The following is a 13,777-nucleotide window of genomic DNA, read 5'->3' as shown; positions in this document are numbered from 1 at the left end:
GATAGATCATGTTGGACCAAATCCAGAAAAACACCCAACCAGTGATTTTTACAAATCTGGGGCATTTTGGTAGACTTAATCATTAAATTGGCCTGCCTTATCCATAAATCACTAGGATCAAGATCTTCATCTAACTCAAAAGAATCATCTTCCATAAGTGAAATAAGTTTTCAATAGCTTCCTGTTCCTCATCCTTAAAAATAGATTCAGTGCTCTCTGAGTGATTATCCCTCACCTGCTTTTGTGAGTGTATCAATCTTAAATACACCTTTCTCAGGAAGAGATGAACCTCCTCACAAACCTCAAAGTGATTCATTGCATTTGTGGGTGAGAAGGACAGGCCCTTACAGAGTAGCTTAAGATGTCGGTCCTGTAGATCAAACTGAAAGATTAATAACCTTCAGATCTAGCATTTCCCTATGTGGTAGATTAACATTATTATCACAAATATTAATTTCCGCTTCTTAATCCTAGTAGTTTTCAATGTTTCTAGTAACGGTTCTTTCACTCTGCTTCTTTCTCCTCCTCTGCTGCTGCCTCCGCCGGAACCTCTCCCCCTCTCTGTTGTCCTGAGGATTTTATATACATTCACCAGCCACTTTATCAGGTACACCTTGCTAGTGCCAAGAAAATATCCCCACAACATTACACCACCACCACCTGCCTCAACTGTTGATACAAGGCAGGCTGAATCCATGTTTTCATGTTATTTATGCCAGATTCTGACCCTACCATCTGAATGTCACAGCAAACAGTCTTTCCATTCTCCTATGACATCAACAAGGCTTTTTTGTCCACACAAGTTCCGCTCACTGGATATTTTATATTTTTCAGACCATTCTCTGTAAACCCTAGAGATGGTTGTGCCTGAAAATCCCAGTAGAACAGCAGTTTTTGAAAAACTCAGACCAGCTCGTCTGGCACCACTAACCAGGTTCAAAATCACTTAAATCCCCTTTCTTCCCCATTCTGACGCTTGGTTTGAACTTCAGCAAGTCGTCTTCACCACGTCTACATGCCTAAATGTATTGAGTTGCTGCCATGCCATTGGCTGATTAGCAACTTTTGTTACCAAGCTATTGAACAGGTGTACCAAATAAAGTGGCCAGTGAGTGTATATTGTACTATGTACACAGTACAGATGAACCAATTGTAATACATGGATTTATTATTTATTTCTGTTTCAGCGACTGTAATAGATGGAGTGAATCTTCGTGGCTACTTTGCATATGCTTTCACAGACAAGATGGATCCTCAGTTTGGCTTGTTCAAATACGTAGCAAATAAGTATGAGCCTAAGGATTCCAAGATCTTATACAGAAAAATCATAGACAATAATGGCTTTCCAGGTGTCGAAGCCACTCCTGCCCCCTGTTTAAAAGAGATTTTTGAATGTTCGGACTGTCATTTTTTTCAGAGCAGAAAATATTTGTTAGCCTTTGTGGCTTTTATATGTTTTATCTTCATAATCTCAGTCTTCATGATCACCTATTATTCAAAAAAAGCCAAAAAGCGATATAAATAAGTAAAAAAAAGCTTCAGGTTGGAAACATGAAAGATGAATGAGGATTTTGTGGAAGGAAGCATCATGGGAATCCTCATCGTCTTCGTCACCAATGGAGTCAACTGTCTTTGGAGTGCCTACTCGTGGTTGTGTACATTATGGTTGCCAAAACAGACAGGAGGAACAGCGATATAGAGGCTTTCCTAAAATTAAAGCAGGAAATGCTAATATCTGTAGATAATGCAGTGCTAAATTCCACTGTATATAACTGTGAAAAATTGTACGCACAGCTTGGGACCAATCCTTGGTACAGAGTTTGCTTTGTAGAGATCTATTTTCTGATAGAGGTTTCTTAGATATTTTCTCAGAGTCACAATTAGAATAATTGATATCAAACCCACACTCAGGTACTCAATATAAGGAATCTAGTATTATTTATTGTATAGTAGATGTAAGTTAAATACTGTTTCTGGTTGCCAGCTCTGTAGGCAGGATGGCTTTGCATATCTTACAGTGAAATATAAATATTTCATTACTAATATACACAAATGAACATCTGTATAATAAAGAAACTCTTCAATTCCCTCATGTTTGAAACCGTTTACTGTATTTAGGTGGAAAGTCTTCATTTTGGTAGCTGGAATTACAATATACTCTTTTTCAGATACCTACAGACATTAACTGCTCATCCCATCTGCAGTTTTAGCAGAGCTGCGTAACATTAGCTTGTCTATGGGCAAATGAAAATCACCAAATCACCAAAATGATGATCATAATGTGCCTTTCATGGTGATTGCTGTGCTGGTTATATTTACTCTTCTGAATATGAGAAGTAATGATAGGAAAGAAAGAGTTACAAATCTTTTATACTGAGATTTCAGTTATACAGAAACACAAGATGTCTGTGTAGTGCTTCTGTGCCGTTTTATGTCAGAGTTGATCAGATTAAGATATGCTGACAGCAAATAAATCAAAAAATTCATCTCAGTCAATGGCTGTAATGCAGCAGCACTGATTATGTATATGTGACATGTCAGGTCTTAGTAAACAATAGAATTACTGGTTTTAATGATTATGTGCTAAACTAAAGATGACACATATTGATGGTTTAAATTACTAAGAGCCCTGCTAAGCATATTGAAGTTACACTATTGGAGGGACTATTGTATGTTATGCAGTACACATTTAAAGTGGAACTGAACTCAACAAGTGAAGATTTACTACATTGTAGGGAACATAGAGAACTTCTACTTGAGTGGTGCTGTGAGGGCAGACATGCGAGCTCAATCCCAAGCCTGGCTGTATGAGTCCATAGACACGCACAGTAGGGTTTTTCCCTGCCCCCGCTCCCTCACCACAGGATTTGACTGACAGCAGCAGGAACCAATGGCTTCCACTTCTGCTGAGTCTTCTGTGAGAAGAGAAAGAGGAGAGAAGATCTTCTGCAGACAGGGACAACACTGGATGGAGATCAGGCTCAGGTAGGTGTTTAAGAGGGGGCTGGGGGAGCGACATTTAAAAGGTTTTTTCTATCTTAAAGTGGTTGTAAAAGCTCAAGCTTTTTTACCTTCATGCATTCTATGCATGAAGAGAAAAAACCTTTTCTGTGCAGCATCCCCCCCAGCCCCCTTAATGCTCACCTAAGTCTCATCTCGATCCAGCGATGTGCACTGGAGTCTCGGCTATCCCAGGACTCCCTCTCATTGGTTGAAACAGCTGTCAATCACAGGCAGTGAGCCAATGAGTAATGAAAGGGGGCGGGGCCAAGCCACGGCTCCATGTGTGAATGGGGAGCGGATGGGGAGTGCACATGCTCGGGTGCTCCTATAGCAAGCTGCTTGCTGTGGGGGCACCCGACAGGAGGGAGGGGCCAGGAGCACCAGCGGAGGAGCCGAGAAGAGGAGGATCCGGGCTGCTCTGTGCAAAACCACTGTACACAGCAGGTAAGTATAGACATGTTTTTTTTCCCTTTTTTTTTTAATTTAAGCCTATAGAATCACTTTCATGCAGAAAATGCACTAGGTTAGAAAACCATTTTACATTTTAAATGCAATATTTTCAGTATAGTATTTACTTAAAGTGTTACTAAACCCACAACAGTAAAATCAGTCTGTATATGCAGTAAAGCATGCTTTGTATACTCACTGTGGAACCTAAGGGGTTAATCCTCTGCATTGTATAAAAATGTTGTTTGATCCTGACTTCTCCGATCCTCCCCTTCTTCCCTTCTTCCAGTGTCCCCCTCTTATCTCCTGATAAGACATTTTGTGTGGAGACACTCTGCACATGCTCAGTTTGATGTGCATTGCTAGAGAGGTTTTTATTTTTCTTGGGAAAGTGCATGTGATCAGCACAGGGCCCATAAGCACTGTCCAGACGGAGGCCAGGGGTTCTGCATCCTCCTAGAGCAGAAAGAAAACTCCTCCTACAAGCTTTAACATGTGCTCTGCTGGACACTGATAGAAGTCACAAGACTGCTCTAACTGTGGATGAGAAAAAGTATTTAGCAGTTTAAGTTTACTAAAATAATTGCATTTCCATGTTCTGTGTACTGTGGGAGACCAGATATAGTGAATGCAGGGTCCGGGGTTTAGTAACACTTTAATATCACATAAAACCCACCAATAAACTACTACATCTTAGTAATCTAAAAAGTTTTTTTATTTTGCTTTCCTTTTCACTAGAGCAACTATTTGATGGCCTGGGTACAGTGCTTACTTAAGTGGGACTGTCCCTGTATCTTAATACAGCCCCACAAATGTATGCAGTGCTTTAGATACTCTACATTCACATCAATCCCTGCCCTCAAAGAGCCGAAAATGTAAGGACCATACCTCAAATGCATACTGTTGTTGGCAGGTACCTAGCTATTACTTGTTCTTGACATTCCACTTGGGGGCCCACCTAAATACAGGGCTGTCCAGGAGCCTAACAGTGTAGCCTATACAGTTTGTACTGTCCAACAACTTGTGTATGGATGGTGGGTTAAAAATTCTACACTGTACCATCCTCCTGGTCCTCCAAAGCACAGACCCATAAGTGACTGGGTGTACTCAACTTACAAGTCCTTGCATTCTCTGTGGTTCCAGGTCAAGGGTCCTACAATCCAGCCGAACACCTGGGACCCATGTCACACAGGGGGCCCAGGCATTGCCAGGACAAGGTCATCTAGCACCCAGGGCAAAGAAGCCAAGCTGCATCCCCCCTTCATTATGTAGCTTAGGAGATGCTTCCCGCAGCAGTCATCCATTTTTTCAAAATTCATTGTAACAGAATGAGCTCCCTGGGGCCCACATCCATACAGTAAACTGCTGCGCCCAGGGCAGCTGCCCACCCTTTGTCCTTGCCCTGGGCCCAGGTTACCTAGCATGTTTTCTTCACCGTTCAAAGGTCACCTTTTCCCCTGACCACCACAATTCTCAACCTGACCAGGTTTACACTTTGTATCCAGGACCCTGCCCACCAGCACCACTATAGTGTATGATGAGTTGCACCTGTTCAGTGTTTACTGGCCCATCTGATACACTTCTATTCAGGTGTCAGGCAGCCTCTTGAATGACATCACTCCAGCCAGAAGCAAGCTCTGACATCTTTACCTGTAATAAAGAACAATACGTCCAAACATTCACAAGGTGAATAAGGAGCTTCAGGTTTTAGTCCGATATACTCATATCTTCTGGTACAGTCTAAGTCCTTGTTCCCTTATTGGTCAATGCTGGTATATCAAGGTCCATAGTCAGGGAAGGCCATGTGGGGGAACCGACATGGCTCCACTTAGCCTTCTGCTAATTGCCTCCTGTCCAAGGTACAAAACAACACCTTTCCCTCCTAGGCTCCACCCACCTTATACCAAGGATCCTGCCAGAGAGGCAGGGACAACAGGTCACTTCCTGTAAAGGAGGAGTCCTTAGCCAGGGAATGTTAACCTCTTCTTACACATACTATGACCAATTTAAACAGGAGCCAATTAGCCTCCTAGCATGTCTTTGGAGGAAACGAGAGTACCTGGTGGAAACCCATGCAAGCTCCATGCAGGTAGTGCTGATTGGGATTTAAACCGTGGACTCGTGTTCTGTAAGGCAGAAGAGCTAACCACAAATATTTCCAGGTTTTGTAATATACAGAATGTAACACATATGACCAGGGGTGGACTGACCATTTGGAAACTCAGTAGGAGGCCCCATGAGATGCCCCTGGTACCTTTTTCATAGGCTTTTTTGAGTTTGGGCAAGGATACAGGAGCCCCATGATCCCCTATTGCCCGGGGCCCCATGAGTTGTCAGTCCGCCCCTGCATATGACCAAGCTAGCTGTATTGGGTGAAACACATTAGGAAAGGTGGTCTGTGGATAAGTAGCAAGTTTTGTGACCTCATCAGAATATCGCTGTCCTTCATTTTACAAATATTGGAAATGGAAATACTGGATTTGTATTTTATATATGCAACACAATGGAGACATACTAGTATGTAAAGACAATAGGAAACATCTTTATTAACAGAACTGGCTGCTCTGTCTTCCTATGGTCAGTGCCTCCATCATGGCGACAGCCCATCTGGTTTTCACAGGGCCAATATCCCTTGCAGCTGTTTTGTCCTGAGCTTTTGCTTCTACAGGAGAGGAGAGGCAGCTAACAATACAAACGCTGGCTGGACCATTATAATCATTTGTATTGAATTTCTATGGATTTTTAAACACCTCTACACAAGAAGCTTATTCCTGATTGTTTCAGTTAGATTATATGTGCACAAAATATTACATATATTATAACATATAGATGTATATTTATGAGATTTTTAAATGTGTGAAATTTTATTTATATGTATCAGATGCTAAAAATAAAATAAAGGTTTATGAATGCTGCGTATACAGAGTTATTATTTGACTGGAGAGGTCATTAAAGTGTTACTAAACCCACAATGGTAAAATCAGTCTGTATATTCAGTAAAGCATGCTTGTAATACTCACTGTGGAACTTAAGGGGTTAATCCTCTGCATTGTGTAAACATGATGTTTGATCCTGTCTTCTCTGATCCTCCTCTTCTTCCACAGTCCCCATTTCATCTCCTGGTACAACAGAGTCTTGGGGGCAAGCTGCACATGCTCAGTTTGGTGTGTATTGCTTGTGAGTGTTTTTTTTGTCTTGGGAAAGTGCATATGATAAGCACAGGGCCAGTCAGCACTGTCCAGACAGAGGGTCAAGGGTCCTGCAGCCTCACAAGACAATCACTGGAGAATGAAAATTCCTCCTACAAGATTTAACCAGTGCTCTGCTGGACACTGATAGACATGGCATGACTGCTAAATATTGCTGATGAGAAAAGGTATTTAGCAGTTTATATTTACTAAAATAATTGGATTTCCATGTTCTGTGTACTGTGGGAGACCAGATATAGTGAATGCAGGGTCCTGGGTTTAGTAACACTTTAAAGCCTAGAAATCTAGGCCACATTTTGCAGAATCAACATGCAATAACTTACCTATAACTCAATTTTTTTAAATAAATAAAGTTTTTATTTGACACACTGCTTTGAAAACTTTTCAGATTTTGTATTTCCTGGTTTTGTAACTTACAGAATGTAATATTTATGCAACACAATGGAGGCATACAAGTCTGTAAAGACAATAGGAAACATCTTTATTAACCACTTGCCTACCAGGCACTTATACCCCCTTCCTTACCAGGCCAATTTTCAGCTTTCAGCGCTGCCGCACTTTGATTGACAATTGCGCCGTCATGCAACATTGTACCCATATGAAATTTTGATCATTTTTTTCTCACAAATAGAGCTTTCTTTTGGTGGTATTTAATCGCCACTGGGCGCTTTACTTTTTGCGCTATAAATTAAAAAAAGTGCAAAAAATTTGAAAAAAAAAAAAAAGTTTATTTGTTTCTTTTATAAAATTTTTCAAACAGGTATTTTTTCTTCTTCACTGATTTGCGTTGATCAGGCGGCACTGATGGGCACTGATAGGCGGCACTGATGGGCACTGATAGGCAGCACTAAAGGGCACTGATAGGCAGTACTAATGAGGTGGCACGGATAGGCGGCACTGATAGACAGCACTAATTAGGGGTCACGGATAGGCGGCACTGATATGCAGCACTGATAGGCGGCACTGATAGGTGACACTGATTATGGGTACTGATAGACGGCACTGACTGGCATCACTTCTGGGCACTGACTGGCGGCACTGACTGGCACAACCCCTGGGCACTGACTGGTGGCACTGACTGGCAGCACTGCTGGGCTGCACTGGTGGGCGGCACTGGTGGGCACCACTGGTGGGTGGGCACAGGTAGGTGGCACTGGTGGGCACAGGTGGGTGGCACTGGTGGGCACAGGTGGGTGGGCACAGGTGGGTGGCACTGCTGGCACATGTAGGTGGCACTTCTGGGCACAGGTAGGTGGCACTGCAGAGTGGCACAGGTGGGGGCACTGCTGGGCACAGGTGGGGGCACTGCTGGGCACAGGTGGGGGCACTGCTGGGCATGGGTGGGCGGGGCTAGTGGGCGCACTGCTGGGAGGAACTTGCGGGGGTCACTGCTGGGCACCGATCATCAGGGCACTGATCATCAGTGCCCTGATGATCGGTGCCGATCCCCGCTCTGACAACTGCCGGTTCTCGGCAGTACTTTCCTCACGATCTGACAGCGTGAGGAAAGTGCAGCCGAGAACCGGCACTTGCATTTTCCTGTGATCAGCGTGTCATTGGACACCGCTGATCACGTGGTAAAAGGCCGGTGGGATCGGCCTTTCACCACATCTCGTGATCAGCTGTGTCCGTAGGACACAGCGATCACGGAGATCGCCGGGTGCGCGCCCCCTGGGGCGCGCAGGAGAGCGCGTTCTGGGAGGACGTCATATGACGTCCACCCAGAACTAGCCGGCCGCGGTGCAGCCGTCATTCGGCTATGCGCGGTCGGCAAGTGGTTAATAGAACTGGCTGCTCTGTCTTCCTATGGTCAGTGCCTCTATCATGGCGACAGACCAACTGGTTTTTGATGATTTGTATTGACAAAATGAAAAATATATAAATATATTCATATATCTTTTCAACAAATTTTAATCAATAGATTATTGTTTAAACTACTGCAGCTTTATCTGACTGACACAATGTTAAACAGAAGCATATTAACCACTTTCTGTTCCTTCGCCGTTTGGGGGGCTGAAGTGGTTTTATTGACATGATGCTTGCTGCAGACATCATCCCAGCATTACATTTCCAGCCAGCAATTCTCTTTTATATAGAAGTATATTGAATGGCTATAAAACCACTCGATCACTTCTACATGTTGCAGAAGGGCACCCTGTGCCGACACACCACCTTTATCAGGCTCTCCCGTCTCATTGGGCAGCCCAATATGAATGCGACCGGCCACATTCACTTCCTGAAACACAGTGAGAAGAACTGATGATGTTCTCCCAATGTGTGATGTCATCTAAAAGACCCCAGATATCTCTATTTCTAAATTGCTTGCCTAAATGGTATCTATATTTGTTCCACACCACTGACTCAAACTTCTGAACCAAGGGTGTTAGCTGATTATCAGGCAACTAGCATTTTTAGGAAGAGAATTTAGCAAACATAGCCTCCAGATGTCATGGTGTTTGAAAGGTTTAGGCGGTAGTTTTTGCTCATTCCAGCTGCATTAAAAGTAGCGCTCCAAGCCTTACTATCATGTGAGCCACCAACCACTGCAGTACATCAAAAAACATAGACCACACTTTGCTGCTTCAAGCTTTGAAAACATTTATTGAGCTGAAAAAATCACTCTCATCCCACCAAAGTGTCATTGTGTGAGTGCAGTGGAGTGTTAGCTTCAGAGGTTGTAAAGCTTATTTTTGTGAACCTCTTTGCAGCGCAGGCGGTACGCATATGTGTGGCCTCTTGGTGGGTGGGCCTTAATTGCATATATGTGCACCAGAATATAAACAGAGATGTGCTGAGAGCGCACACCCTGCACACTCCCGACATAGTTACCCACGGCTAACGGAAAGCTCCCGATCTCTACTTGCGATCGAGAGCTTTCCGATCATGTGACCGATGTGACAGCCAATCATGATTAGAAATCCCCACCCCTGACTTACAGCATCAGAAATCCCTTAAAGGGCCAGGAGGTGCCGGCGTTAAGGGGTTACATGCTATACTTATCTGCTCGGTGCAATGGTTTTGCAAAGAGCGTCCTGAATCTCCTTTTTGGGGGTCCCCACCGGCACTCTTGGCTCCTCCTCTTCTCCATGCACCACCATAGGAAGCTGCTTCCTTTGGGGGCACACATGTGAGCTCGCTCCTGGTCAGGCTGTGTGTGTCCATTGGCACACACAGCAAAACTCAACCCCGCTGTTCCCCCTCTGCTTACAGGATTTGATTGACAGTGGCAGGAACCAATGGCTCCCACTGCTGCCTCTGTGAGCAGAGAAGAGGGAGTTGCTGCAGACAGGCACAGCGCTGGATCAAGATAGGATCAAGTATATAGGGAAGTGAGGGGACCATACAAATACTGGGACATTTTTTACCTTATTTCAGGGAATGCAATAAGGTAAAACATTTTCCTTTTACAACCACTTTTATTTTTTATTGCACAATATTTAAAGGTTCTGTTTAAAGACATTATATGGCCTTTCGCCACGTTTTCAGGCATTCATGCATTTTGTTTCACTGTTCTAAATGCAGCCGTTGCTTTTAATGGACATGTACACACAGGCGTGCAATGCGTATAGATCAATAAAAAACTGCTTTGCTGGTCAGTATCTTTACACACGTACAAGTGTATATGGAAATTCTCACGTATACACCTTGTGTACGCCACTCACCCTTGAGATAGAAGCTAGAAGATTTTTTTTTGCTTGTGTACGCATATGCATAAATACACACATATGCTATACATCCTATCCTCACATTTATTTATGCCATGAATATCTGATGTTCATACATCAGCACTGTGTGCAAGTACCCTTAACCGTCCCTCCTGCACCTTGTGTTGGTCTGTACACACAGCCTATAGAAATACATCTTCACATTCCAGTGTCAGTTTGTGTTCAAACATGATACATGCTGCATGGCACTGTGCAGGTCAATGCATGACCTCTTTCTGTAGTCTAAGAACTGACACTTCCTGTGAAGAAACTACATATCCCACAAGCCCTGGGCCACAGAGAGGTCACCATTTGTGATTCAACACAGAGGAAATGGCTAGGCATGCTGTGTGACCCAGAACAAGGGATTACACAGCATGCCTAGCCTTACTTGGATATAAAGAAATCGATCGGCCATGAAACTACAGACTGCAGCCACAACATGTGAGCCCATCATTACAAGTAAGGCAAATAAACAATTCAGGAAAAATAAGTACACTAATACCTAGAAAAGATGGGCAGCATGGTGGCTAAGTGGTTAGCACTTCTGCCTGGCAGCACTAGGGTTATTATTTAAAATCCCAACCAAGGAGCCACCTGCCTGGAGTTTGCATGTTCTGCCTGTGTGGGTTTCCTCCCACACTCCAAAGACATGCTGGCAGGTTAATTGGCTCTCCTGCCTAAACTGGCCCTAGTATATGTATGAATATATAGTTACATAGTTAGCCTGGCTGAAAAAAGACAAAAGTCCATCTAGTTCAACCATAAAAAAAAACAAAAGTTATAATCCTATACCCACAGTTGATCCAGAGGAAGGCAAAAAAACCAGCAAAGCACGATCCAATTTGCTCCTGCAGGGAAAACAATTCCTTCCTGATCCCCCGAGAGGCAATCAGATATTCCCTGGATCAACTTTACCTATAAATGTTAATATCCAGTTATATTCTGTCTAATATGAGTTAGGAACCTTAGATTGTACTCTCTTTGAGGGTTAGGGACTGATGTGAATGTACTATATATATGTAAAGTAAATCCCATAGTTTATGAACTCTAACTTTCCTACAGACTAAATAATAAATACTAATTTAGGTTATTTTTTACCAAAGACATGTAGCAGAATACATCTTGGCCTAAATTTATGAAGAACAATTATTTATTTGCAAACTTTTATAACAGAAACAAAGAAAAACGTGTTTTTTTTTCAAACTTTTTGGTCTATTTTGTTAATTTAGCAAAAAATAAAAACCCCGGCGATGATTAAATACCACCAAAAGAAAGCTCTAGTTGTGTGAAGAATATGATAACATTTTAGTTTGGGTACAGTGTTGTATGGCTGCGCAATTGTCATTCAAAGTGTGAGAGCGATGAAACCTGAAAATTAGCCTGAGCAGGACGGGGGTAAAAGTGCCCAGTATGGAAGTGGTTAAAAAAAAAAGTTATAATCCTGCACCAACAGTTGATCCAGAGGAAGGCAAAAAAAGCAACAAAGCATGATCCAATTTGCTCCTGCTGGGAAAACATTCCTTCCTGATCCCCCGAGAGGCAATCAGATATTCCCTGGATCAACTTTACCTATAAATGTTAGTATCCAGTTATATTCTGTGTAATATGAGTTGGGGACCTTAGATTGTATGCACCTTGAGGGTTAGGGACTGATGTGAATGTACAATATATATGTAAAGTGCTGCATAAATTGATGGCGCTATATAAGTACCTGTGATAAATAATAATAAAAACAGAAATATTTGAAGTGTACAATGACTTTAATCATGCACTTGTGGGTTAATCACTGGGCAGATGAGGCCTAATCTGCCAAGAATTCTTCTGAGTGGTAGACAGAAAGCTCGAGCAGCCAATAATATTTATTCAGTTACATAATGATTGGGCAGATCTATGTATATAGTATAGTGCAGTGGTTCTTAACCTGGGTTCGATCGAACCCCAGGGGTTCGGTGAGTCAGTCTCGCGGGTTCGGCGGAGGTGAAGACCCACACCCGACTCATATGATTCGTGATGACATGCCCGCTTGTCCATCATTGGCTGCAGGTGGTCACGCAACATCGCTTAGCCCAGTGGTCGGCAAGCCGCGGCTCGCGAGCCACATGCGGCTCTTTACACGCTTTAATGTGGCTCTTGTGTGCCGGGCGCCCGCTCCCCTCCCTCCTCTTGGGCGGCAGGGACTCTGCAGCGTGATCCAAAAAAAAAAACAGCCAGGGCAGCGCGCTCAAATGCAATGATTGGCCAGTCTCGCTGCCACTCACATCCTGATAGCCAGTGATTGGCTGTCAGGATGTGTGTAGGCGGGGCAGCGTGACGAATGTGAGAGGAGCTAGGCTCCTCTCACAGTCCGCCCTGAAGACCGGAACGGTGCGGGAATACGGCGAGAGGAACGCGTGGAGCAAAGGTAAGTGAATTGACACAGGGGGGACTTGGCTTACTACTTGCTACTTACTTACTACTACTATATAAGGGATGAATTAATATGGGGGATGAATTACTATAGGGGGGATGAATTACTATATGGGGGATGAATTACTATATGGGGGATGAATTACTATGGGGGATGAATTACTATGGGGGATGAATTACTATATGGGGGATGAATTACTATATGGGGGATGTATTACTATGGGGGATGAATTACTATATGGGGGATGAATTACTATATGGGGGATGTATTACTATGGGGGATGAATTACTATATGGGGGATGAATTACTATATGGGGGATGAATTACTATATGGGGGATGTATTACTATGGGGGATGAATTACTATATGGGGGATGAATTACTATATGGGGGATGAATTACTATGGGGGATGAATTACTATATGGGGGATGAATTACTATGGGGGATGAATTACTATGGGGGATGAATTACTATATGGGGGATGAATTACTATAGGGGGGATGAATTACTATATGGGGGATGAATTACTATGGGGGATGAATTACTATATGGGGGATGAATTACTATAGGGGGGATGAATTACTATGGGGGATGAATTACTATATGGGGGATGAATTACTATGGGGGATGAATTACTATATGGGGGATGAATTACTATGGGGGATGAATTACTATATGGGGGATGAATTACTATAGGGGGGTTGAATTACTATGGGGGATGAATTACTATATGGGGGATGAATTACTATATGGGGGATGAATTACTATAAAACAGTGGTTCTTAACCTGGGTTCGATCGAACCCCAGGGGTTCAGTGAGTCAGTCTCGCGGGTTCGGCAGAGGTGAAGACCCACACCAGACTCATATGATTCGTGCAGTAAATATTCATTATTATGTTTTTGTTTTTGTGTGAAAATCATGTTTTAATGGTTTTGTTCTTTGTTCTTAACGGTTTTGTTCATTTTGTGCACCGATGTATAAATATATACCTATGTTTTGAATTT

The 13,777-nt window shown here is 43.1% G+C and overlaps 1 protein-coding gene across 1 annotated transcript in view; it reads left to right on the top strand.

The window, feature by feature from the left end:
- KL (klotho) overlaps positions 1 to 6,365 on the top strand; it is a 74,410-nt gene extending 68,045 nt beyond the window's left edge. The window contains exon 5 of the mRNA XM_089690871.1: positions 1,188 to 6,365. Coding sequence (XP_089546997.1) covers positions 1,188 to 1,525 — 338 coding nt within the window. The 3' untranslated portion in view covers positions 1,526 to 6,365. The remainder of the gene's footprint in view (positions 1 to 1,187) is intronic.
- Positions 6,366 to 13,777: the final 7,412 nt, after the last annotated feature.

Source organism: Staurois parvus, unplaced genomic scaffold (genome assembly GCF_062004578.1).
Source record: "Staurois parvus isolate SC_StPar_1 unplaced genomic scaffold, SC_StPar_1.0 ptg000544l, whole genome shotgun sequence".
Taxonomy (NCBI): domain Eukaryota; kingdom Metazoa; phylum Chordata; class Amphibia; order Anura; family Ranidae; genus Staurois; species Staurois parvus.
The sequence above is the reverse complement of the archived record's forward strand: the minus strand, read 5'-3'. Positions and strand labels throughout refer to the sequence as shown.